The sequence below is a fragment of the Annulohypoxylon maeteangense genome (assembly GCF_022496945.1).
Source record: "Annulohypoxylon maeteangense strain CBS 123835 unplaced genomic scaffold GGS22scaffold_2, whole genome shotgun sequence".
NCBI classification, from domain to species: domain Eukaryota; kingdom Fungi; phylum Ascomycota; class Sordariomycetes; order Xylariales; family Hypoxylaceae; genus Annulohypoxylon; species Annulohypoxylon maeteangense.
In genome coordinates this window covers 89,732-115,895 of record NW_025953249.1, presented here as the reverse complement: position 1 = coordinate 115,895, position 26,164 = coordinate 89,732, and the positions used below count along the sequence as shown (strand labels likewise).

At 48.0% G+C, this 26,164-nt stretch overlaps 9 protein-coding genes across 9 annotated transcripts; 7 read left to right on the top strand and 2 right to left on the bottom strand.

Moving 5' to 3' along the window:
- The first annotated feature begins 632 nt into the window (after positions 1-632).
- GGS22DRAFT_151870 (glucose-6-phosphate isomerase) lies at positions 633-3,031 on the top strand. The gene is made up of 3 exons (XM_047959568.1): positions 633-1,180; positions 1,248-1,781; positions 1,860-3,031. The coding sequence occupies exons 1-3, from the start codon at positions 681-683 to the stop codon at positions 2,485-2,487; spliced, it is 1,662 nt and encodes a 553-aa protein (XP_047822412.1). The 5' UTR covers positions 633-680; the 3' UTR covers positions 2,488-3,031.
- An 89-nt stretch (positions 3,032-3,120) lies between these two features.
- On the top strand, positions 3,121-3,714 carry GGS22DRAFT_184156 (uncharacterized protein; the record flags this gene model as incomplete). The annotated part of the gene is made up of 1 exon (XM_047964160.1): positions 3,121-3,714. One exon carries the CDS (start codon positions 3,121-3,123, stop codon positions 3,712-3,714), a length of 594 nt encoding a protein of 197 aa, XP_047822411.1.
- Positions 3,715-4,007: 293 nt separating this feature from the next.
- Positions 4,008-4,625, bottom strand: GGS22DRAFT_184155 (uncharacterized protein; the record flags this gene model as incomplete). The annotated part of the gene is made up of 3 exons (XM_047964159.1): positions 4,008-4,145; positions 4,207-4,419; positions 4,488-4,625. 3 exons carry the CDS (start codon positions 4,623-4,625, stop codon positions 4,008-4,010), a joined length of 489 nt encoding a protein of 162 aa, XP_047822410.1.
- Positions 4,626-6,724: 2,099 nt separating this feature from the next.
- Positions 6,725-7,510, top strand: GGS22DRAFT_177470 (WSC-domain-containing protein; the record flags this gene model as incomplete). Its single annotated transcript, XM_047963516.1, has 2 exons — positions 6,725-7,116; positions 7,195-7,510. 2 exons carry the CDS (start codon positions 6,725-6,727, stop codon positions 7,508-7,510), a joined length of 708 nt encoding a protein of 235 aa, XP_047822409.1.
- Positions 7,511-10,271: 2,761 nt separating this feature from the next.
- GGS22DRAFT_60732 (peptidase S8/S53 domain-containing protein) lies at positions 10,272-11,568 on the top strand. Its single transcript, XM_047967542.1, has one exon. The coding sequence runs from the start codon at positions 10,415-10,417 to the stop codon at positions 11,297-11,299; it is 885 nt and encodes a 294-aa protein (XP_047822408.1). The 5' UTR covers positions 10,272-10,414; the 3' UTR covers positions 11,300-11,568.
- Positions 11,569-11,846: 278 nt separating this feature from the next.
- GGS22DRAFT_177469 (putative MFS monocarboxylate transporter) lies at positions 11,847-13,265 on the top strand (the record flags this gene model as incomplete). The annotated part of the gene is made up of 2 exons (XM_047963515.1): positions 11,847-12,037; positions 12,137-13,265. The coding sequence occupies 2 exons, from the start codon at positions 11,847-11,849 to the stop codon at positions 13,263-13,265; spliced, it is 1,320 nt and encodes a 439-aa protein (XP_047822407.1).
- A 4,760-nt stretch (positions 13,266-18,025) lies between these two features.
- GGS22DRAFT_151858 (mannitol dehydrogenase domain-containing protein) lies at positions 18,026-19,906 on the top strand. The gene has a single exon (XM_047959567.1). It carries the CDS (start codon positions 18,424-18,426, stop codon positions 19,621-19,623), a length of 1,200 nt encoding a protein of 399 aa, XP_047822406.1. The 5' UTR covers positions 18,026-18,423; the 3' UTR covers positions 19,624-19,906.
- A 359-nt stretch (positions 19,907-20,265) lies between these two features.
- Positions 20,266-23,859, top strand: GGS22DRAFT_151857 (Coatomer, beta). Its single transcript, XM_047959566.1, has 5 exons — positions 20,266-20,600; positions 20,835-20,919; positions 20,989-21,873; positions 21,938-22,517; positions 22,574-23,859. Exons 1-5 carry the CDS (start codon positions 20,583-20,585, stop codon positions 23,532-23,534), a joined length of 2,529 nt encoding a protein of 842 aa, XP_047822405.1. The 5' UTR covers positions 20,266-20,582; the 3' UTR covers positions 23,535-23,859.
- GGS22DRAFT_60718 (uncharacterized protein) lies at positions 23,856-26,063 on the bottom strand. Its single transcript, XM_047967541.1, has 2 exons — positions 25,672-26,063; positions 23,856-25,575 (listed from the first exon to the last, which is right to left on the bottom strand). Exons 1-2 carry the CDS (start codon positions 25,672-25,674, stop codon positions 24,154-24,156), a joined length of 1,425 nt encoding a protein of 474 aa, XP_047822404.1. The 5' UTR covers positions 25,675-26,063; the 3' UTR covers positions 23,856-24,153.
- Positions 26,064-26,164: the final 101 nt, after the last annotated feature.

The following is a 26,164-nucleotide window of genomic DNA, read 5'->3' as shown; positions in this document are numbered from 1 at the left end:
ATTAGGGGTTGGGTTGGGTTGGGAGTATCAATACACATGCGCACACGATATGGAGGTACATGCTAATGTACACATGCACCCGGACATAAAGCATCACGTCACTAGCGCGGGGTAGGCGGGATGAGATGAAATTTGGGAGCTGATCTAGGTAGTATCTAGGTAGCAAACCGCGCATCCAGGCAGCTTAAACTGCTTGGAAGGAGGGAGCTGGAAATGGCGCTCACTCATCCCGGATGCTTCCCACTATCACCCCACCTTGTCTCCTTCCTGAGACATAAAACATAAAGAAGCAAAAACTTCCACTCGAGTTGTTAGATTGACTTTTATATCTCCAGCCTCACATCCTTCAGCTTCGACATAAAACGATACTGTCAATACATCCTCAAACAGCATAATCCTTCTTCGTCTTTGCTTGAGGTAAGTGAAACGCAGTTGTGACATCCAATATGATTTCCGCCCCGCCGTCCGCATTACGCATTGTTCGGTTTCCTACTGCGGCCATTATGACGATGCTATAACTTATAATACACGCATGTCATACATGCATCTCATACACCTTGCTTCACTATTCTTTTTTTTTCATATATCGTCTAGTAACTTATTCTAACTGTAAATCTGCTTGACGCAGTACTAGCTTTGTTTAGTTTCTTTCTCGCTTCTGCGAAACCTCCGAAGTCAAGATGCCTCAAGCAGCTTCTCTGCCCGCCTGGGCCACCTTGGAAGACCACTACAAGACCGTTGGTAAGACCTTCGTCTTGAAGGAAGCCTTCGCCTCCGACCCAGCCCGTTTCGGAAAGTTCAGCAAGACTTTTAAGAACACCCCCTCCGGTACCGATATACTGTTCGACTTCAGTAAAAACCTCGTTACCGAAGAAACAATCAACCTCCTGTTAAAGCTCGCGGAAGAGGCCGGCCTCGAGAAGAAGCGCGATGCTATGTTTGCAGGAGAAAAGATCAACTTCACCGAGCACCGTGCTGTATACCACACCGCGTTGCGTAATGTAGGCGGCTGGGAGATGAAGGTGGAGGGCCAGGATGTCATGAACGCCAAGGGTGGTGTCAATGAAGTCTTGCAACACATGAAGGAGTTTTCCGAGCAGGTCCGGAGTGGCGAGTGGAAGGGATTTACCGGAAAGAAGTTAACCACCATCATCAACATCGGTATCGGTGGTTCGGATCTGTAAGCGTCCTTTTTAACGCAACGTATCTATCCGGCATCTGGCGTCTGCCTGCTAACCACGCAATAGGGGTCCGGTCATGGTTACCGAGGCTTTAAAGCACTATGGCGCAAAAGACATGACCTTGCATTTCGTTTCAAATATCGACGGTACCCATATGGCCGAGGCCCTTGCCAACTCTGATCCCGAGACAACTCTCTTTCTCGTTGCCTCCAAGACTTTCACTACGGCAGAGACTACAACGAACGCCAACACTGCCAAGTCGTGGTTCCTTGAGAAGACCGGTGGAAAGGGAGAAATCGCCAAACACTTCGTTGCGTTATCTACAAACGAGGTCGAGGTAACCAAATTCGGCATCGACAGCAAGAACATGTTCGGCTTCGAGAGCTGGGTTGGAGGCCGATACTCAGTTTGGAGTGCCATTGGCCTCAGCGTCGCTCTATACGTCGGCTACGAAAACTTCCACAAATTCTTGGCCGGTGCACATGCGATGGACAAGCACTTCCGCGAAACCCCCCTAAAAGACAACATCCCTGTTTTGGGTGGTCTACTAAGTGTATGGTACAGCGACTTCTTTGCTGCGCAAACACATCTAGTTGCACCGTAAGCCTTCCAATTTAATACGCCTAATATGTAGTTGGAGGTGGATTGAAAGTTTTATGTTTTGTTAACATATAACAGCTTTGACCAATATCTGCACCGTTTCCCCGCCTACCTTCAACAATTGTCGATGGAGTCCAACGGTAAGACAATCACATCTGACGGCTCACCTGCTAAATACACGACCGGGCCCATCCTCTTCGGCGAACCTTGCACCAATGCTCAGCACTCCTTCTTCCAGCTCGTGCACCAAGGTACCAAGCTGATCCCCACCGATTTTATCCTCGCCGCGAAGTCCCAAAACCCCATCTCCGGCAACCTGCACCAGAAGATGTTGGCATCCAACTACTTTGCCCAGGCCGAAGCTCTTATGATCGGAAAGACGGCCGATCAAGTCAAGAGCGAGGGCACTCCCGACGAGCTCGTACCCCATAAGGTCTTCTTAGGTAACCGACCGACAACGAGCATCCTAGTTGGTGATGTCATCGGTCCTGCCGAGCTAGGCGCTTTGATCGTCTACTACGAGCACCTAACATTCACCGAGGGCGCAATCTGGGACATCAACTCGTTTGACCAGTGGGGTGTCGAGTTAGGTAAGGTGCTCGCCAAGAAGATTCTAAAGGAATTAGATGAACCAGGGAACGGCGATGGTCACGATGCCAGCACAGGCAGCCTCATCGGCGCTTTCAAAAAATTTGCTGGCAACTGAAGGTTAGAAACGACTCGGCAGTCCGGGAAGCAGTCGAGGCTCTGAGTTGTAACTACTAGGTAGTATACATGTGGCATGCTATGACGTGTTTAGGTAACTTGCAGAGACGGGTCTGAGACTACTTTGTACGTTCTCTGCTATTTGAAGTGAGACTGGTAAAAGTAATAAGAAATAAATTAGGCTTACAAGACTAAGGAGTTCAACCCAACCCTACTGCATAGAGCACGCCCGACTATAGTTATAATCTACCTATACAATCAAAATCTACACACCCTTAGATCCAACGACATAAGTTTTGGTTGGTATGTTGCTAGTTGATGTATCCATTGATTCCATTCTAAGCCACCTCTAGTGTTTTTCTCCTCTCTAGTGTCAGGTTTTCAATTGGAATAGGAGAGATGTGGCTACTAGTGTTCTTTGCCATAAAGGGTCTATTTAAGAGTCTATCTAGATGTGTTGAATTGTTCGTTCCCCCTTGCGTTGTCATACCTTTCTCAGATTTAAGTTAGGGTTAGGGTCAATTAACATTAGTTCACTTTCTCAACATTGTCTTCATACCTATCAATCAAAAAAAATTTCATTTGTCTAGGTAATTTAGGTAGGCATTATATGTGAAGCATCACGGATTGAACCATGAGCGATCCAGTCCCGGCCAAACCTCCCACGCCACCACCTCTCCCTCCACAATCCAAGGCACAACATATGGATCAAAGACCCTCACAATATCTTGCAAACTTAGAGGCAGCTGGCGACAATGTCTGGATAACAACAACGACTGACTTGGCATCGCCAACAAGGTATACGCCTACGGTTTACTTTTTCTACGGTACCCTCACGCGTCCCGATATTCTAAAGCGAATCCTTGACTTGGACCATGACCCTGTCATGCGACCGGCCAAGATCATTGGATACTCACTCGCGAAATGGGGGGATTACAAGGCCCTTATAGATGGTGAGACGGGTGAAGAAGTCGCGGGAACGGCCTACGAGGTTAGGTCATCCGAACATGCGTATAAGCTAGCGTACTACGAGACAAATGCGTACGAAGTCATGCCTTGTCTTATCGACTACACCGACGGACAGGAGCCAATTCAGAGTTCAGGTAGTACTTTCAAGTATGCCGGCGATGCTGCGGCGTTGAAGGAGGGGAGATTTGATAAGAAATTATGGGAGTTTCGTATGGGCTCTAAATTACCAGAGAAATGGAATGGAAAGGGAGGGGGTTAGGAAGAGTTCCGTGTTCTCTCCTATTTATGTCAATACCTAAGTACCCATCATGGGAATGTATATTCTAGCACCCCACAACAGTCGTTTACTCCCTAGTAGCTTTCTCATCATATCGCGCACTCAAGGAGGAATTAGGTCGGTTGTACTAACTATTTCAAATGTAGTGGTTGTAGAAATATCCTTAACGTCTATATAATATCGGAAGAGTAAAGTTTATACTAGAATATGAAGATAATAGCAATGGGGTAGCATGGGATTTCTTGACTCGTTTAGTTACGACATGCCCACCACCCTTAACAAGACCCCGTCCAGGGCCAGCAAGCACCACAGCTGATTTGATCGTTTTGGGCATCACCGACATAGCTGATAGAGCCTGTTCCCGTCACAATAAGAGAGCTACCATAACACTTCGATCCATCGTAGTCGTTGTACTAGAAGAAGCCTAGAGTTAGCTCGCCGTTCCTATCAGTCGAAGGTTCAATTCAAGCTTACCCATCTGCAGCATAAGGCTCCAGTCCCCGAGGGGTACCCCTGAGAGAGACTAGAAATTCTGTCATTCCAGCCGTCGCCAACATAGTATCCGGTAGCAAAGTTAGGCATGCCCCACGTCTTAGAGGCTCCCCCAAAGTTCTTGTTCTCCCAGAACCTGCCCTGGAAGAAGATGTTTTCACGGGCTCCAAGAGTAGCGTTAGAGATATCAATGGCCTGCTTAGGCGTTAGAAGACTTGATTCTCAATAACAATATTACCTACTGAGTAGGTAGCAGGACTTACCTCGATGCCTTGCTCTATGGGGACATAGTCGAGCTTCATTTGGATCCCAGCATCATGGACAAAGTCCTCTGGGCGAGGGATAGCCACAGCAGATCCCAGAAGAGAGATGATGGCGGTTGCAAGGACGCGGGTAAACATTGTGTCTTTTGGATTGAGACTTGGGGGAGTTTAGAAGTCAACGAAGGTGGTGAGTGATGCTGGTTATGTACTTTCGAACTTGATGAGAACTGTGATGGTTGAATCAATATGAAGAGACGTGGGCGCTCAGCCTATTTTATATCTCATCTTTCATCTAATTTTTCCTACCTAGGCATGTTCTGACCTACAAGCCGACCTAGTACATATCCAGGAGCTTCAACCTATACCAATTTCTGCACAGGCCTAGAATCAACCACTTCCATGATATCGAGAATATCGCCAAGGCTAAACGAACCTTCTGCTCTGCAATGACTAAGGCTCTCGTACGAACAGCTATTTGCGTACCTACCTTGTAGCTACCGCCTTGCAATTCAGCTGTTAACCTTGTGGTATGTTTCCAGACCAGTTGACAATTGCCTTGGACTATGCAAAGTCCTATAATCTGTGCGCACAGTGACATAAAGGTACCTAGAGGTTCCAGAACGTGATATCTGATCAGACTATAGATGCCAAGGTGAAGGTAACTTCTTGTGTGCTGAAAGGACTTATTGTTCAAATCGTTTAGACCTCATTCGGTGCTTACCAAAGAATGTCACATATTAAATTCTGTCCAGGTCCTGACCTGAATCGTTCTTTGTAAGAAGCTATTCCAATCGGCCGATTTCCTTGACGATAGTTATCGCGACTTAGAACCACTAGCGATGTAACATGAGAGACCTAGAAATAGACACATAGACCAGGGATCGGTGAAGAAATCTCAGCCGGTAACGCGCCAAGGCACTATAGCGATGGAGACTTACATAATTCAGAAGCTGTATCGACGATGCCCGGTTTTTAGTGGTTGGATCGCTCCAAGGTTGTAAGTTTACCATTCCGATGCTGACGCCATAGCGAACTTCATCGCATAGCAACGATCATGGGGTAGAAGAAATATTCTTTGTCACATATCCGCTAGATTAGTAGGTAGGTACCTTTGTATGATTTAAGTCATGTCATCTCGTATATACTATAGTGTTCTAACATGATTGGACTGGGGAATGATTTGATGCCGAATTAAGGTAGATACCGCACCCCCTAGTAGTCCACCTACCTAGCAACTTATGTCATAGCTGATAGTAATTAGAGCCGCATTATACTTATTCTATAGCCAAGCCTGTAGATATCATATCAAGCATAACCGAGGTCATTTTTCTGATCACTAACTCAAATATTTCTTCAGCAGCTAGGTTAGTCATTATCCAGGGATGTAAGAATATTCACGATCTAGGCCAGGCTAGATTTTATACCCCTTTTTAGAAATAGCTGTGTGACTAGTTACGCTGATGATCAGGTAAGGAACCTTTACGTCCCAATGCCTACTAGGAACCTACCTACCCAGTAAGAGGTATGTTTGATTTAAAAGTCAAGAGACCCTTCGACCTGTTCACAGCAAAACTTCCGAGGTCTACATTCCATGCTGTGATGATTTCTGGCTGCTTCATTTCTCCCTTAGCCGTGTGTCGCAGTCGCAATGGTCTCTGTTAAACTTATTGCACTGATATATCTGCCTATATTTGCTTATGGGCAGATAGCAGCACCATCATATCTTTACCCAGGATGTGTTCAGACGGGCTGCGGTACTGGGTCTTGTCCATCGGGCTTGACACTTCACGTCCGCGCCTTCGAAGACATAAAAGGGAACTACTGCGGCAATCAAGACTCTCTCGTCTGCTGCCCCTTCCCGAGCAAAAGCGCCGTCTGGGTACCTACTGCACCAACTGATGGACATCACGCTTGCCCAACTTCCAATCCATGTCCTGCCCAAAATAGTAAGTACCTACGTACCTCAATTATATCTTGAAAACTTTCAAATGTTCTGTGTCATATTCTTGAAATCTAAACTAACCCACAATAAAGAGGTCCTCATTTATGCTGATCCCCGAGGCAATGGCGGAAATATCTGTCTTGATCCCGGGCCTAGCTCAAGCTATTGGTATTGTGAAGACCAACCTGTTCTGAGCCCGGTCCAGAGTACTGGGAATTACAAATATCAAGGATGCTACTCGGATTCCTCGAGTTCCAGGACCTTAACAGGAGGCTCTTTCACCGACTTCAATGGCATGACTGTAGAGTTATGTGCACAGAAAGCGGCAGCAGCTGGTGCGACTTACTTCGGTGTCGAATACTACGGAGAATGTTATTGGGGCAATTCCATCAACTCGGCCTCGACACAGCAGAATGCCAACTTATGTACCTCTTACTGCGCTGGAAACAATCGGCAAGCATGTGGGGGTTTAACGGGACAATTAGGACTCTACGTTAACCCGTCAAACGTTGTGCCTAAAGAGGTTGGCAGCTACAAGACGTGGGTAACGCAAGGGTGCTATTCTGATTCCGCAGATGCGCGCAGTCTTCCAAACACTTATAATGTGCCAAGCGGAACTGCGACGACAGTGGAAATATGCTTAGATGCCGCCGCAGGGTTCAAGTATGCTGCTGTTGAATACGGAAAGTGAGTAAAGATGTTCCTAAAGGGCCAAGGCTCAATGCGACTGACAACCTCGGAATGCTAACAATTCTCTTATCTTAGGGAGTGTTATTATGGGAACTACCTTTCGCCCTCGGCATCTAAACAAGACTCTGGTTGCAATATGCAATGCGCAGGATCACCATCTGAGCTCTGTGGCGGAGGTAACCGTATTAATCTCTATCAAAATAATGCCTACAGCCAGCCCGCATCCGAGAAGCCCTCGGTTGGATCTTTCTCATCGATAGGATGCTATAGTGACAGCGGCTCGGCAAGAGCACTGACTGCAGGATCGTCGACAAGCGACAGCATGACCGTGGAACAGTGCGTCAAGCTTGCAGGAAGCCATAAATATGCTGCCGTCGAGTACGCGAAGTAAGTGTCCCTTTGGGATTTATGGCTTTATATACCTACTAGGTTCCTACTATGTAGCTAGGACTAGGTACCCAGTATAGGGGCTGACATGTCATAAACAGGGAATGTTATTGGGGAGACACCCTTAGCTCGACCTCCAAACAGGCAAAAGGAGAGTGCACGATGGCATGCGCCGGGGATTCGAAGGAGCTATGCGGAGATGGTAACCGCATAAATGTCTACCAAAATCAAGACTACACGGATCCAGCAACAACTCCTTCGAAAGTAGGCTTGTTCACCTATCTCGGATGCTTCGTAGACGACCCGGCAAGCAGGATACTACCCAACCAAAACCAAGATACTTCCATGACCGTTGAAAAGTGTATCAACTTGGCGACGGCTGGGAACGCCAGGTATGCTGGTCTCGAGAACGGAAAGTGAGTTAATAGTGATCCAAGACCTAACATCATACCTACCGGTACCTAGCTATTATTGCTAACTTGAGGACATAGTCAATGTTTCTTCGGTACTAACCTTACGGCGTCGGGGTCTGACGGCTGTACCAAAGCGTGTGCCGGCAACTCTGGCGAAACATGCGGAGGAGCACGAAGACTCGCGATTTATGAAAATAAATCGTATGACACAGGCCATAGTACGACAACTACAACAGTCTCATCAACGACGACCTCATCGACATCACTTACCAGCTCCACAACTACGGCCCCAACAATCGTGCCATCGATTGGAAGCTTCTCAAACACAGGATGCTATTTCGACCAAGAGAGCCCCCGAGTTCTAGTTGCCGATAGTATGACCAATGATAAGATGACGGTGGAGAAGTGCATCGCATTCGGTGATAATGGCTCGTGGCAATATGCCGGTGTCGAGTTTGGAACTCAGTGTTTCGTCGGCAATACTCTTCATGGCGCCTCGAAATCGAATGCTAACGATTGCAACCAAGTTTGTGGTGGTAATCCAGGCCAAGCCTGCGGTGCTGGAAATCGTATCGGGATATACAAAGACTCTAGCTGGGTCGACCCGACGGCTGATCAGCTTGCCGATGTTCTACAAGAGTATAGCTCGACTCTGTCCCAAGTGTTGGATGCCATCAATAATTATAATTCTCACATCCAACAACTGAAGACTATCCGCAACCAGAAGAAGAGAGGGCTGAACAGCAGGTTGGCTGTTTCTCGGTCAGAAACGGAGACTATCCTCTTGCAGGAAATTACCAGCGACGCATCGCAATTGGAAATAGTCAGAAAGTTACTAGGTAAGCCCAGCTATAGATTGACATCGTGGTTTTATAAGTATGGTTCTAATTAAGGATTTCACGCAACAGACAAAGCGGCTAGAAATGGGAATCGTCTGTTTCTCGTCGGCTCTAGCAACGACATTGAGAGACCGAACTCTCCCTTGGTAAGAGGAATCGCCCCAGACACTATTATTGCCCGAATCATAGCTAATAAGTTGCTATAGGTTACATCTGACCACCTTTCGCAACTTAGAAGTGCAAGTACGTACCTAGTACCTTATAGCTGATCATGAACTACCCGTACTGATTAGCTGGATAGCTGAACGGGCAAGCGATGTCCTTGACGATGTATCAGACGCTGCCTCGGATGATGCAGCAAGCATAGCAAGCGCCGGATCTAGTGCACCTCTATTAAACCTGGAAAGGGACGCAAGTGCTGCAACCAGCGCGGTAAGTACATGTCATGGCCCATACCTGTCTAAATATACTATCTACTTACCTACCTACTTACCTACCTACCTACCTGGTATACATCTAACATTCATGGTCCTAGATTACCTCTATCGGCAAAGCGGGCGTTGCTACTGGTGTGGGCGCAGCGACGGGAATATGTATTCACCCCCTTTCCAAATTATAATTAGGTACTAGGTACCTGCCATGTTGCCCACCACTAACATTTCACCCAGTCTTAACCATCATAACCCTCTTTGGCATCTTCCATTCAGGGGGTGGAGGAAATACGGGTCAACCCACGACAACGATACAGCCCGTAACGACGACGGTTACGACTTCTAGTGTCACATCGAGCTCTACAACAACCTGTTCACCGACTCAAGCCCCTACTCCTGTTGTGGTGTTGACTACCTCCGACTCGACCAGAAGTGAATATGACACTCTCATGGGCCAGCTCAAAGTTAACGACACCACTGTTACCCGACAAATAGTCTACGACTCGGTCAATTTCCGAGCATTCGTAGCCGAGCTTGATAATTGCGACATTGATAATCTCCTCGGAAATAAAATCGTATCCACACTAAGTCTCAATGCCCAAGGCGAAGCGGAAACGTTCAGTAATATGCCGTTAACCAAAAGGGACATCGAGATTGACGAGACGACCGTAAATGCCACGAGCCAAATCAGCGTCCGAGAACCCGAAACCAATATCACTCAGCTAGCAAAGCGAACAAGCATTCCGGCCGAGTATCTAAGTCTATATGTCGCCGGCTTGCTGAGACCCGAAGATCGCAGCCCGGATCTCTATCCATCTCACCTCGATTGGCTTACTGCTCCTTGGGCTCAAAGGGCGCTCACGGGTACCTGTAAGTTATTCTACCCAGTATCATATTGATTCATGTCATTACCTATCCGTCTCCTACCAAAGTACATAGATGACATACTGACTTACTTGTTCACACAAGACCTTGGCTTTGACCATTACCTATATGAGAAAAATGCCCAGCTCCCTGTCTCGGTCCGTGTATACGTCTTAGACACGGGCGCCACGAAGGACCATATGGTAAGTTGAGTCCGTCAGTTAGTCATTCATAACCCATCTTCCAAAATGCTAAGTCGGAGCTTTAGGAATTCCCCGACGGAAGAATCGTCGGGTCATTTAATGCTCTACAAGAAGGAGCCAACGATGATGTCACCGACCTTGACGGTCACGGCACTTGTATGTGCTCCTGTGTCGGCGGCACATTCGCAGGCAGCTTCAAGCAGGCAAATATCGTACCGGTCAGGATCTTGAAGAACAGCAACACTGCACCTTTCCTCGACGACATAGTAAACGCCATCGCATGGGTCATTAACGATAAAGCCAACAGCAAAGTTGGTGCTGGTGTGATGAGCATGTCCTTTGGTTTCCCGATATCGGCTCTGAAAGTGGCAAATAGTCAAGAGGTAAACACAGTTGACCCGTTCGCGGATATTTTCGACCGCATCGGACCCGCTGGCATAGTAGCCGTCGCAAGCGCGGGTAATGATGCGGATGACGACATGTTCAACCGGACGCCGCGCAGAAACGGTGGTCGTGATACACCGATGATTGTCGTCGGCGCTGCAGACATCACGTCTCAGAAGTGTGATTTCAGCTCTTTCAAAGATAGCACTCAAAATGGCATCCTATCTATCTATGCCGTCGGCAAAGACGTCGTCTGCGGCGGTAGGAAGGCTTTCGATAACTACGCAAGGAACACCGGTTCATCGCCCGCGACGGCCCAGGTAGCCGGTATCGTGGCTATGTATCTGGCCAAGCAGCAAACCACGGTGGCGAACGCGAAAGCATACCTCTTATCCGAAGCTGTCAGACTTAAGGGTGCGAACTGGCCGAACGACGGAGCAGGCGGGCAACCGGGGCCGGGACCACCAAGAGCTGGCGTAGGCTACCAAATCCCTTGCACTGGCGGTGGCCAGACAGCTACGCAGCCCTCATATGAGGAACCAGACAGAGATTTGTTCGCGGAATTGATTAGGGAAGAAGAGATCTCGGAGTATAACGACCCAGATTTCGATGTAAGTTATCTTTCCCCTATTTTCGACGACACAGAATATCCATGCTAAAACATTCACAGGATCCTGCTTGTGTTACACCCATACATCCTTAGGTACCTAGATATCGAGATCTGTTGGGTGTCGAAAGCGTTTAGGTGTCGAAAGTGTTGATAAAATGAACAGGACCGTTTTAGTGGTTGGGTTCTAAGGTTAGCTGTATTGTCAAGTGGTAGAAGGTAGGTAAGTACTAGGTAGCTTAGCATAACCGAATTCGAATCAAAATAGACTCCTCGGGTATTGTAATGTGAAACATTCGAAATACTAGCCAACAGGATATCAAGCTCCTCGTCTGTCAAGTCCGAATTCGGCTGGGTATATAGCGTCGTCTTTTTTATATGGGTGTTTTAGGACTTAATCCGAACCCGAAGCATAAGCCGAAGCAACCCCTGCCCATGCCCACAGTAACATCCATCGGAGATACTAAACCTCGATATACTCCGTTATAATTGCCTATTATTGTCTAATTTCCTTTTTTTCCTCGCTGGCTCTGAAATTGAACCCGACTTTTTGGCCGAATTCGCTGTCGTCTAAAACAGTTGTGGTGGTAGGACTAACTATGACAAAATTTAGTCAGTCAGGCGTAACCCCCGAGAATGGGATCATTTCGGGCGATGAGAGTTCAAATAGAGATGAGGAAAAGATAAATTTCACCGAGGTTGTCGCCCCAGACGATGATAATCCACCAGATGGAGGGCTACAAGCATGGCTCCAGGTCGTCGGATCGTATTCGCTTTACTTCAATACTTGGTATGAGCACCCATAAAGGGTATTTACCTACCTACCTAGTACCTACCTAGGTACACACTACCTATGTAGTAAATGTCAAGAAGGCTAACCTTACTCCAGGGGAACGATCAATACATTTGGCGTGTATCAAACGTACTACGAGACTGAATTGCTTCGGCATATGTCGCCATCTGCTATATCGTGGATCGGGTCGCTTCAATCCTTCCTACTCTTAGCTGTCGGAGTGATTAGCGGCCCCCTTTACGATGCTGGCCATTTGCGGCTGCTTCTTTGCCTCGGACTGGTATTAGTCACGCTTGGCATGATGATGACTAGCCTTTGCACGGAATACTGGCAAGTCATGCTTGCGCAAGCTGTGTGCGTCGGCGTAGGCACAGGATTTCTGTACATCCCATCCGTCGCCATCATACCCCAGTATTTCTCTAAGCGTAAAGCCCTCGCAATGGGCATCGTGACTTCCGGTAGCAGTTTCGGTGGCGTGATCTATGCCCTCATGTTCCAAGGCCTGTTACCCCGTGTCGGTTTTGGTTGGACAACTCGTATCATGGGTTTCACTTCCTTTGCTACGATATCAATATCCTTCCTCGTACTACGCAGGCGAACGGCCGCGGTGCACATACGTTCGCTACTCGATATGCAAGCATTCCATGAGCGACCATACGTCATATACTGCTTAGGAATCTGCTTGAGCTACCTCGCGTTTTTCGTACCCATCTTCTACCTCCAAACGTACGCACTCTCGCACGGTTTAGAGGGCCAGACTGTTGCCCTATATCTGGTCGCCATACACAACGCAGCATCCGTCTTAGGCCGGCTCACACCGTCTCTCATAGCGAATCGCATCGGTCCTATTCACACGTTCTTCATCAGCATTACACTAGCAGGCGTGACAGCGTTTAGTTGGATTAATACGAACTCGGGGGCTGGAAATATCGCATTCGCTGCTTTCTTCGGCTTCTTTACCGGCGGCATCGTGGCGCTGCCCGCTGTCGTATTAACCTCGTTCACCCCTGATCTGAGCCGCCTAGGGACTCGCCTAGGCATGTCCTCGGTGTTAAATGGCGTCGCTTCGTTGATTGGGGCCCCTATCGCCGGGGCCATACTAGGCGCCACTGGGAACTATCTTGGCATACAGCTCTTTGCCGGATTTCTGTTCATGGCAACGGCCGCATTTATCGCAGTATTGCGCTTCGTGATAACCGGAAATAAACTGGTTACCAAAGCTTAGATACTTGCGCGATTTATGAATTTCGAGTATCTCATTTTGGATAGACATTCTCGAGGTCGATCATGTTTGTGACCCGAAGGCATTCGGCAAGTGCCATTTCGACAGTCCACCCCTTTACCCCTATCCGACTATATCCTTATGAAGTCATGACCTGTTCACATTTTGTCGCATGAGCTATACATATAATTTCTGATAACGTGGCTGGGATTTTAAACAACATAGGCTTCCGGTTTCACTGATTAGATCAATTTAATCTCCTTACAATGCATCAAAGAAAACTGGTTGTGACGATACAGGAATTCGAGAATGATAGAGAGTGCGGGGACCAGAAGAAGTGAATTCACCAAATGCGAATAGAGGGGATGGCAAAAACCATTAGCTAAAGGAAAGAGACAGGATCTACTTTTCGTCGTCGGCAAGGGGAGAAAACCCAGCTGAAATTGGCAGGATGAAAAAGAAAAAAGAAAAATTTCAGTTTCTGGCTTAGAATTTTGGCAATGGAGCTGTTACTCAAGGAAAACAATCTTAGTCATGAATATCGTGGCAAATGCAATCTGTCATGATCGGTGAGTAAAGAAACATAGGAAATCATACCTACTGGCTTATCCGTACTTATCCTCGTAGGTTTCTCGTCAATCAAATTGAACATAGACACGTCCCAAAAACCAGAATGCATATGGATTGACGAGTCTGACAAGTATCGTGACTTGGCTTGGCAGGACCCATTTCAACTACTTCAAAAGAATTCGGGATAAATCGGCCCCACTAAGGCTGGTTCAGGTCGGTAGATGGCGCTGCCGGCCGAGTGATAGCCGAAAGAAGCTGAAAGAAAGCATGTAAGCATACCGACTTTTCATGAGCAAACGATAACAACACATGCTGGCACGTTGTATGTTTCTTGATCCTCAAAGGAATCGAGTTTGTGGCATTGCCCTGAGACAAGTAAAAAAAGAAGAGAAAAAAAATGATCGGTCCTTTTCATAGACTGGCAGGGTCGGATTCCAAGTTATCCCCTACCGTCGGAGAGTGATGTAGCGAGCAACGAGTTAATAGCAGATAGGAAGCCCTGAAGGAATAAGTCCGCTCATTGGAATAATCGGCCCGCTAACGCCGGAAGATTCGAGATTGAGATTGAACCCAAACGGAACAGGAAAAATTCGATCTACTTAGTAGATTCGATGCACTCTTAGGACACTGTGGAAGCTCGCTAGGCTGATTACGGAACTTTGCACAGTGCCTAGGAACATCGTGGCTTTTTATCCCAACGGTCATGGGCCGTCCCATGCTCGTCCATCAACGGCAACGAATCTCACGAGAATACATAGCCTTGCTCATGCCGAACTCGCCAGGTCGTCCAATCAACTAACACGAAATCGCTCGAAGAATGGAGTCGCAAGGGATACCATACATATAACCCCAAGCGCCTTTCAGGGGATATGTATGTGAGTGGATCTTCCTTAGCCCGAGTTTCGAAGATCGACCGCGAACACAACTTCAAGACATTAAACATGCAAGAAAGTGGATGATGTCCTTCTAAACGATTAGTTGTTTGACAGCAAGGTTGTTGTTCTAGACGTTCGGCCTGGGTCACGTTGGTATGTATTGACAACTGTCTAACAGTATCGAGATCTGTATAAATTGTTGGGTATGCTGTAATACGTCTGTTACGTTCAAACAAAGTATTGGATTTCTAATTGGTATCTCCGGTGGAGTTCGCTACGATAATCGTAACTATGCGACCTTGCATAAGGATGGAGGTCGAATGAGAGGGAACAGAGCCGCATGAATTGTTGGATGCTGGGTTGGTACCTACCTGTATGTAAGTTGATAGATAATTAGATGATTTTCTAGCCTCCTTACGCAATGTGCCTAGGTGCTTATCGGCTCATATGAGCGCTATGGAGGTAGGGCCAGATAGGTAGATACCAGGTAGGTACCTATATTTGCGTGCGACGGGAATCGTAACAACCGTTCGCGGCTATGTATTAGCGACAAGTCGACAGCCTTATTCAGTGATATGTCCAATGTATGTACATAAGGTTGAGTCCATCTCGCACCGTCGTGTAACATGATTTTGAGCGAAGGCGAAAATCTGGGGGAACCCGCGGTCAGAATTCCGAACCATCCTGCCATCTCAGCTAGTGCTAGGTTAATCCAGGTCAGTTCAACATAAGGCGGGGAGATCGACATGTCAAAGTTGGACGCCTGGCTAGGATGCCATTGAGAATACAGGAGAGCCGATTGATGATTGGTCGAGAACGGGTTTGTTAATCCAAAATGGCAATATGGGCTACATAGTAAACTATTACTATCAAGTAGGTAGGTAGATAGATAGATGAAGCCGTGGCACGATGGAAGGACGGACGAGGTACGTTGGGACATCGAAACCTCCTCTTCCCAACACTGAGAGAAGGCTAAAGGTCTGCCAGACCGCAAGATACACCTCGTAGATCGTACCCCGCAATATCTATGACTTAATGGAGTGGATGAGGTTTTAGAGAAGTAGTAGAACTCGAACAAATTGACGCATCGTATGGATCAAACACTGCCCCTCTCTAAGAAGATACGCAGGTGCGCAGATGCGTAAGGGTACGTAATCATGTGTAAATGTGAAGAAACATTCGGGTGACCCATCACCCATGAATCGATCGAGTGCAACCTTAAGATCCTTGAACCCTGGTTAATGACATTCACGAATCGCGATGATGGATGATGGATTATGGACGTTTAAAGAAGCGTAATATGTTTCGCCAGTTCGTCCCCAAGACGCTGAGCGGTTTTTAGCGTGGCACTTGTTTGCTGCTAACTGTGTTAGCCAAAGTTTGGATGGTGAGCAAGTGACGCTTGATGAGATCATCGACTAGGATGGAGAGGGGTTTCGGCTTCCAAAGATGGATGAGGGATACGTTTGATTGGTTAGGCTGAAGTTGTCTCTGTCCGGCTAAAGACCCTGTCTTATCTTTTTTAACATTTATACGTTTCGAACGGTTTGACTGTGTACAAGACTGTGAGCCCGTAAATGTTTTCCGCATCGGGAAGCCCTACATGGATGTAAGGGCTATAATCTCTACATAGTACTGCGATGGTTCTGTCATGGATATCTCGAATCAATGTGTTATACCTACCTATGTAGGTAGATATAGTCAACATTTATCACTTCATATTTCTATCAAATACCCCGAACTCCAATTCTTTGCTCAATACACCGATAAAGGTTCTATTTCTCAACAGGATACATTCATGAATGTATTACCCAGGTATGTAATTAGGTAGTAGATAGATGTAAAGCACTTAAAGGCCTCGGATGACAGCCAACTTGCCCAGCCAGCCAGCCTGCGTTAAAACGCGCGTGTGTGTGGAGCTATAGTATAGTGAAGAAGCGCCGAGCCACACCACCTTGTTTCCGACCTGTATTCTAGTTGTTATTACGCCCTCTTCCTATTCCAGCCACTGGGGTTAGCAGTCACCCAATTAGCGATGCTGGGCTGTGATAAAGCTGCAGGGACTAGTTTACCTAGCCTCAACCAAAGACTCGTATGTGAGTGGACTGCAATATACGCCAAGCGCACCGCAGATACCAAATCACATACAAAGTTATAGAGCGGAGAGGGGCTAGAGAATATATAGGCAAGGCCAATTCCCCCGGACTTTTGCTAGTGGCATGTGGTTTCTGATTACCAGGGGTCCAAGTACCTGGCATCTTTATATTCGTTCGCCTTGTCTACATGAATTCATCAATCTTCGCGTGTAATTTGATATGGTCGGCTACTGATGGTGGGCCGTAGCCGTGTCCTATGGGTTCCCCTTAACGCATTGTTTCACAGACTCCTGACGATCCCGGGTGTCTTCTTGACTTGAGGACTTGAGGAATTGCCGGGTCAAAGTCGAACGACTAACGAAGTCCAGGGATGTGATATATGAAGTTAATGACGATATTAAAATGGACTAGCAATGTAGTAACACTTGAGGAACGAATCGGGATCCACAGTATTAGTTGATTTCTAGATACGGCGTGGAAGATGATACGGTACGGTTTACATATCGTGGAACCCATCGGAGGTCCAATGGTAATACATAGGTCCTAGGAGGTAACGTAAAATAGAAATAGAAGCCAGTGCAGTCAGATCATACGATGGCGATGGAGATATGATGTCCTCCAAGCCATCTAGCACTGCGAGATATAATATAGATGAACTCAGCTTCTCACGGACGAAAATGATCGCATGTTTCGAGACTCGTAGAATATTCCCGCGCATCGTCAAATAGCATGACAGATTAAAGGTTAGGAGAGGAGCTATTGTTGAGAGCCAGCAGCCATTTCGGCAGCATATACTTATTATGTTCCCAAATATCACAAACCCCAATAGTAACTCCAATGACTCGCAGTAGACGTTCTATGCCGATTGGCAAATCAGTTGCCTCATACATGCAAACTTGAGGCCTTTTCTTCTAGGTAGTTTAGTCACAATATGACACATATGCAGGCTGGCAGGTAGGTAATGATAGAAAGTACACTGTTCTATTGCGCCTGGTATACATTTTTATTATAGAATTTTGCCTCTTTATTATATGAACCATAGATCAATTGATAGCAAGTGCTTACGGTAAGGCAATACGTTAAAGTGGACTGCCAATTACTGGAGATTGCCGGTTATAATAGGTGGGTATTCAGCGTATCGGGATGTATCGCAATTCATGAAACGGTGGATGCTCCCTCTAAAAATGTACAGTATGACACAGTGCTTTTGCCTTCCTTGGCATTCTGGACCCTAAAATCGAGTCCCCATCATTCCTGCCCGTAACGCTACGGTACCCCTTCCCACTTGCCCCTCCACATCCGGACGAATTGTTCGGGGCTCGTGGACCCTCGTGGCTTCTCTCAAGTCGCTTTCCCGTGCCTTTGCCAACTTCCTGTGTAATACATAAGAACATCGTGTTTCCCTCTCCTTCTCTTTTTTTCCTCTTTCCACATCTTCCTTTTTCCTCCACAACGTTATTCATACAACCTACCTCGGTGTTTCTCGAATTCAACTCGCAAGAAGCATTTGACATAAATTGAATCCATCAATTCTTTGATCCTAGTCAACCAATATATCATTATCCTACGACTATTCTTTCTTTCATCCATTCCTATCATCTCTGCCTATAACCACTCACAATGGGTAAGAAGGCAGTTCACTTCGGTTCCGGCAACATTGGCCGAGGTTTCGTCGCCTGCTTCCTACACGAATCAGGTTACGAAGTAATCTTCGCTGATGTCGTTGACAAGCTCGTCGACTCCCTCAATGCGACACCTTCATACAACGTTATTGAGCGGGGTGTCGAGGGCACAGTTACCAAGAAGATCACCAACTACCGAGCCATCAACTCCAAGTACAACGAGGCCGAACTAGTTGATGAGATCGCAACTGCTGATGTCGTCACTTGCTCGGTCGGCCCCAACATCCTAAAGTTCATCGCCCCAGTCATCGCCAAGGGTATCGACAAGCGCTCGAATGACGAGAAGCCCCTAGCTGTCATAGCTTGCGAAAACATGATCGGTGCTACGGATGCGCTTGCCGGTCACATCAAGGACCCTAAGAACACTGCCGAACATCGTCTCGACGACCACCACGAAAGAGCCGCATATGCCAACTCCGCGATCGACCGTATCGTTCCTGCTCAAGATCCCAATGCAGGCTTGGATGTGACCCTAGAGAAGTTCTACGAGTGGGTCGTAGAAGAGACCCCGTTCAAGCCGAGCGAAAACACGGCAAGCAACGTCGAGAGGCCGTCGATCGAGGGAATTAAGTGGGTCGACAACCTACTACCCTTCATCGAGCGCAAGCTCTTCACCGTCAACACCTCTCACGCCACCGCCGCCTACTTCGGATACAACAGACAAAAACAGACTGTCGACGATGCCATGCGGGACAAGGACATCAAGAACCAGGTCGCCGCTGCTATCAACGAGACTGCCAAGCTAATCGTCGACAAGCACGGTATCGCCCCTGAGGAGCAGGATGCGTACAAGAAGAAGATCATCGACAGAATCAGCAACCCGCATCTTGCCGACGCTGTCGAACGTGTCGGCCGTGCTCCTCTGAGGAAGCTTGGTCGCAAGGAGCGCTTCATCGGCCCCGCCGCCGAACTGGCTGAGCTAGGTCACGAGACACCGGCTCTTCTGGCCGCTGCCGAGATGGCCTTCCGCTTCCAGAACGTGGACGGCGACGATGAGAGCAAGGAGCTTGCCAAGATCATGGCCGAGAACGGCCCCGAGGACGTAGTAGCCAAGGTGTGCGGCCTGCAGAAGACGGAGAAGCTGTATCCCAAGGTGGTGGAGATCGTCCAGAAGGTACAGGCGGACAGCCAAGACTAAGCGCCGTCGGTTGCTTTCTGTCTGCTTGTGCTATACTTTCGCGTCTGCATTTGTTACGAGTTTTACGGCATGGGAGCGATTGCAAGGTACAGGGAAATGACTGGGAATAAAGGCGTTCATATATCACGGGAATGGAAACCAAAGGAACGCAGGACGCGCGAACGCTTTCTGGTGATCAACCAAGACAATGCTACTAGAAGCATCACATGCGTTGCGTTCTCGAATGTAAAATCAATCTGATGAGATGACGAGAAGATTGACTTCCAATAAATTCATTACAAAACTTGACGAAGTTCTATGCATTTACTAGCGTGATATGATATGGTTTTCCTCAGCATTAGTGTGACATGCAACTTTGCTGTACGTATCATGTAGGGTCCTGGAAGTTGAAGTTGCGTAGAATAATACTAAGTACCTAGTATCTACTGTCCGTACTAGGGGGCCATGTTCCGAATGACTTGGCGATGGCGATGCTGGGGATTCGTGGCTGACGATAAAGGATAACGGATGGCGGGTCGGGAGTCGGCGTCAAACACTAAAGCTTCAGCCACAAAATTACGTAAGCAATTTGATTGGTGCAGAAGAATCCTGGAAGTGACCACCGTTTGAACTTCAAGAAAATGTGGAAATGCAATAGGGTAAATTCAATGTTGTGTACTTTGGCCGGTCAGGCTAAGCAAAGCTACTAACGACAACTAAACAACATCCCAATCGTTTCAACGACCACACCTGGGTATAGACGAATGAATTCTAGTAATCTACTAGGTAACTATACTAGGTAACAGGGTACACAATTAACAACTTCCGATCCCGATTTAGATGGTCTTGTCTTCCATGGAATAATATAGATCTACCTACGATCAACCACTACCACTACTACCATTACCACCACCACCCCGCCGAGAACAATCCATTATATTACCGAACCATTCACTCTACGGGTTGGAGCTGTCGGCAAAATGAGGCTGGATGTAAAGGTATGTTCAATGTCCCCATTAGTTCCCGTTCCTTTTTTGGCTCGCAACGAGACCTGGCCTTTTTCAATTGTAGCTTGGCTACCAGCAGAGCTACTTGCACACTGCTGCTGCTGTTGCTGCTGCCGCTATCTTCCTTTATGAAGTAGCCCCTATACTTTCTATATACCCATATACCCACATATATATACTATTTAAGCGACCATGGGATTCACTGACATGGCCCTCGACGCACAGCGACAACTCTTTGCGCGCAGCGAGCGTGTTAAGGGCATCGACTGCCATCCTCAAGAACCATGGATCCTAACGACATTATACAGCGGTGAGCCCACCCGTCCTGCTGATACCCGATCACAATTCTATATATCTTACTGACATGGAATTTCCCAAGGCCATGTCTACATTTGGTCGTACGAAACACAACAAATCGTCAAGACCTTCGAACTTACCGATGTCCCTGTCCGAGCCGGGCGATTCGTCGCGAGGAAGAACTGGATCGTCTGCGGTTCCGACGACTTCCAGCTCAGAGTATATAACTATAACACTTCAGAGAAGATTGCCTCGTTCGAAGCGCATCCCGACTACATACGTGCCATCGCCGTTCACCCTACGCAACCTTTCGTCCTGACCGCTTCCGATGACATGACTATCAAGCTATGGGATTGGGAAAAAGGATGGAAGTGCGTGCAGATATTCGAGGGTCACAGCCATTACGTTATGGGACTAGCCATCAATCCCAAAGACACCAACACATTCGCCTCCGCCTGTCTGGATAGAACCGTTAAGATCTGGAGCTTGGGATCATCTACCGCCAACTTTACGCTCGAGGCTCACGAGACGAAGGGTGTGAACCATGTCGATTACTACCCGCACTCTGACAAGCCCTACCTTCTCACGACGTCGGATGACAGGACCGTCAAGGTTTGGGACTACACTACCAAGAGTCTCATCGCAAGCCTCGAGGGCCACACGAACAACGTGTCCTTCGCCTGTTACCACCCTGAGCTACCTGTCATCATCTCTGGTTCTGAGGATGGTACTATCAGGATATGGCATGCCAATACCTACCGTTTTGAGCAGTCTTTGAACTATGGGCTAGAGCGTGCTTGGTGTATTTCCTATCAACGTGGCAAGCAAGGCGTAGCTGTCGGTTTCGACGATGGTGCGGTCGTGGTCAAACTGGGACGAGAAGAGCCAGCTGTGTCTATGGATAGCTCTGGTAAATTGATCTGGGCTAGACATAACGAAGTAGTATCCTCTATAATAAAGGGTGGCGGTATGTCTCACCTTCGATCCGTCGGGTTGGTGCCCTGGGTGCTGAGTGCTAACTTATATGGCAGATGCTTCGATTAAGGACAACGAAGCGATCACACTTCCAACAAAAGAGCTTGGTACTTGCGAAGTTTATCCGCAAACACTCATCCACTCTCCCAACGGTCGTTTTGTCGCAGTCTGTGGCGACGGAGAGTACATCATCTACACAGCTCTCGCGTGGCGCAACAAGGCGTTCGGATCCGCGCTAGACTTCGTATGGGCTTCCAAGGACAATAGCAACGATTTCGCTATTCGCGAGTCGGCGACAAGCGTTAAGGTGTACAAAAACTTTGTTGAAAAATCTGGCGGCCTAGATATCCCTTTCCAGGCCGATGGCTTGACGGGTGGCGTATTGCTTGGCGTAAAAGGTCAAGGAGGCGTCTCTTTCTACGACTGGGCCACTGGTGGTTTAGTCAGACGGATCGAAGTCGAACCTAAACAGGTCTATTGGTCAGACAGCGGTGAGCTTGTTACGTTGGCGTGCGAGGATACTTTCTACGTTTTGAGATTTTCTCGCGAAAGCTACATCGAAGCTGCCCAGTCTGGTCAAATCGACGAAGATGGAGTCGAGGCCGCTTTTGAGGTTATTACCGATATTGCTGAGAGGTAAGCATGCCTATGCACTTCCGAAACTTCATCACCCGTCACTAATCTATCCGCAGCGTACGAACGGGCCAGTGGGTTGGCGATTGTTTTATCTATACAAATAGCACAAACCGACTTAACTACCTGGTCGGCGATCAAATCTATACTATCTCACATTTCGACCAGCCAACGTATATCCTCGGTTATATCCAAAGGGATTCCCGAATATACCTCGCAGACAAGGATGTCAACGTCACGAGTTTTGCCCTCTCTCTTCCCGTATTGGAATACCAAACGCTTGTCCTCCGCGGCGATATGGAGACGGCTGCCGAACTACTCCCTAGCATCCCCGCCGATCAGCTCAACAAGATTGCCAGGTTCCTCGAGGGCCAAGGTCATAAGGAGTTGGCGCTCGAAGTTGCCACTGACCCAGAGCACAAGTTCGACTTATCATTATCCCTAAACCAACTCGACATCGCTCTAGGCCTCGCGCGGGAAGCTGATAGTGACCACAAGTGGAAGACGGTGGGCGACGCAGCTCTTTCGGGGTGGGATGTTCCGCTCGCAACCGAGTGCTTTACCCACGCGCGGGACTTGGGATCGCTTCTCCTAATCTACTCGAGCACGTCCGACCAGGCTGGATTGGAGGCACTTGCGAAACAGGCGGAAGAATCCGGTGCACACAACGTCGCGTTCACCGCCAAATGGCTACTCGGCGATACGCCCGGCTGCGTGGAAGTTCTCACCAAGACAAGCAGATTAGCCGAGGCAGTCTTGTTCTCGCAAACGTACAAGCCCAGCCTCACAGTCGATGCTACGAAGGCGTGGAAAGAAAACTTGGAGAAGAATAAGAAGGGCCGCGTCGCAAAAATGATCGGTGTTCCGGTAGAAGACGATGGGCTATTCCCAGAATGGGACGAGTGGTTACGACTTGAGAGCGAGGGCGGTGTGGCTATCGAAAACGTGAATGGAGAAGCCGAAGAGGCCGAAGAGGAGGAGGAAGAAGAAGCCGAATCCGAGTCTGAGGCAGACGAGTAGTATTCGCCTTGGGTGGTGTCAAGTTATGTCGAGTCGCCTTATGCTGAGTGACGATGAAATGAGATGAGCCTTGTCTTACGGCCGTCGTGTAGGTACTGTTAATGGAGTTAGAGGGACGAAATCAGCAAAAGTCGAATAGTTGAGTTAGTCACATCTAGACACTTCTCCATAGATGCGGAGGAAATGTTGCCGTAGCCGAGTAATGAAAAGTACCTAGTAGGTTACACACATATTTCCTACAACATATTTTGGTACCTACTAGGTAGATACTTACAGTTGTTAGCAAACATACATGGATGCACTGGGCACAGGATAGCTCAAGTAAGTCAGAAGAGTTCAAGTGCAGAGTGCAGCCAATTTAGTTTACTCGCGCGAGCAAGTGTTCATTATGCCTTGTGGCCTTGGGTGATTAAGCAATCCATATAGCTCATACACATAGCGAGGTCCCAACGCCCTCGTCCACATCGGGTCCTCCATTTACCTAGTCCCGCCATATGCCGCACCCCCTCCCTTTTGGACGTCTGCCCCCGTAAATGCCCAGAGCAAAGCAAACCTGGTATCATATGCATGTTGTTCGTAATCGTCGTAGAAAAGTCGTAGTCACACCCCCATCCTATGCTTAAAGGTCAATGCCGAAGATATCCTCAATCAGGTGATCAGGCGGGATTGCCCCTGGATGTATCTCGCCGCAATTCTCGCAAGAGATACCAATATCCGGCCCTCCGATCGACGAATAGTCGTACATCGTCGCCTCCTCCTCCACTTCATCCCAAGGCTGTCCGCTTATTCTGTCGAATAGTTCCCACTTGCGTTCGTCGCCACCAAGCTTGACCGGAACCTTCTTCCAGATCGTTCGACACGAATGGTAAAAAGAGTGGGGTGGTTTGCCTTCGTCCTTAGGCGCAGGAGGAAATTCGAGCCCAAAAGAATGCGCATGAAGCTCGTCACCATGCACGTACGGGTTCAGATCGATGTTCCCCGCTGCTCGGATGACCCTAGACGAATAGTGACACTTGACAGAATCGCAGGTGAGAAGGCGTATACTGTTCTTGTAACCGATCATGATTGGTGCGTGATCGATAAGGAGGCCCTCGTTCTTCAGAAGACCAGCAAGTTCGTTAGAAACACGCTCTCCTACTTCGTCGTTCGGCAAACCCGTGAGAACTAACTCGTTCAGCGAGCATCCAAACTGATGGGAAGCAAGATCGTGAAGTTGAGCCGGTGGTCCAACATGTAGATCCACGCCGAAGTTCACGAAGTCGATACGGAGCTTCTCGAGAGATGGAAGTAACTTCGGCATAGGGGCCGACTGTGTGCTTAACGAACCTTGGGAAGGGTCGTACGGTGGTAGCAACGCCGTTAGAAAATCGATAAGCTGGTACCAACCGTACGCGCGAAAACCGCGGCGAGCGGGCGTGTTCTCCTTAGGTCTCGTGTGCACAGTGAGGGGGAAGGACTTCGAGAGGTCGGGGTGGTAGCTGCGGCCGATTTTGCGAGTACGATCCTCGTCATCGTAGAACTTCGCGATAATGCGGAGGTTGATATCTTTGATATCACGTCGGAACTTGAGAGGGACCTCGGCGAAGTTTCGAAGCGCTTCCGGGGTGGTGAATACGAAGGAATTGTTGCTCCAGAGAAGCTTGGTACCTTCGGCATAATAGGCTTTACACGTAGCCAGGAAGTGAATGGCGATTTGGTTGGACTTGACCTTTTCCTGAACAAGAAGATGCTCCGGCTTAACATTGCAAAGCGGATCAAGGATGGGTTGTGGGCTAGTCACGGCGAAGGACAAGATTCGAAGCTGGATCTCCACAGGTAGGTGCGGAAGAGGTCTACAGTTGACCATGCCTGAAGAGCGGGTGGTGCGTCCATTGGATTTATGAGCTGGCTTGGATCGGGGTCGCCACGATATGCCGTTCTTGCGAAGCATTCGTCTCAAGGCTCGGTTTTCATCCTCAAGATGTCTAACTTTGGTGCGGAGGGGATGGTTGTAGTAAATCTCGGCCTGGTCGGCCTGATCACGGCATTCCCAAGCGATACTCTAGGAATATTTGTTAGCACAAATGTTCGGCGTCCATATATGTATGTTTGGGCGTTCAAGTGAACTATCAGGATATTGCAACGTTAGGGGACATACCATGTTGAATGACGTGATATGTCACAGGTCTTCTCGGATGTAGTGTTGATCATAACCAAAGAAGATTAGAACACGTAAGATGTGCGCGGATGCGATGACGATGCCGACGATATTGTTAGAAATTCGGAATCGAAAACCGGAGAGATAACGCGGTTAGTAGATGTCCGCGGGTACGATGGTAGTATGACGGCGATGCTGAGAATGAGATTCGGTTGGGGAGAAGGTGGAAGACGAGTTCCAACTATTCCATAGAACAAAGAAATCAATTGCCAATTGGTCAAACGGAGCTTAAATTTAATTCTTGGGTGTATGTCTGATCATGACCTGACTGTGCCCAGTGTACCTTAGTGGTGAGGACGCAGCGACGAGATAGTACCCCTCATCAATATAATCTTACGAACCCTGATCACTAGATCATGCGGATCGTTGCCCGGTGAGATGGCTCTGTCTGCTCAGGTGGTGAGAAAGGAAAAGAAAGAGGGTTTGGATGGGT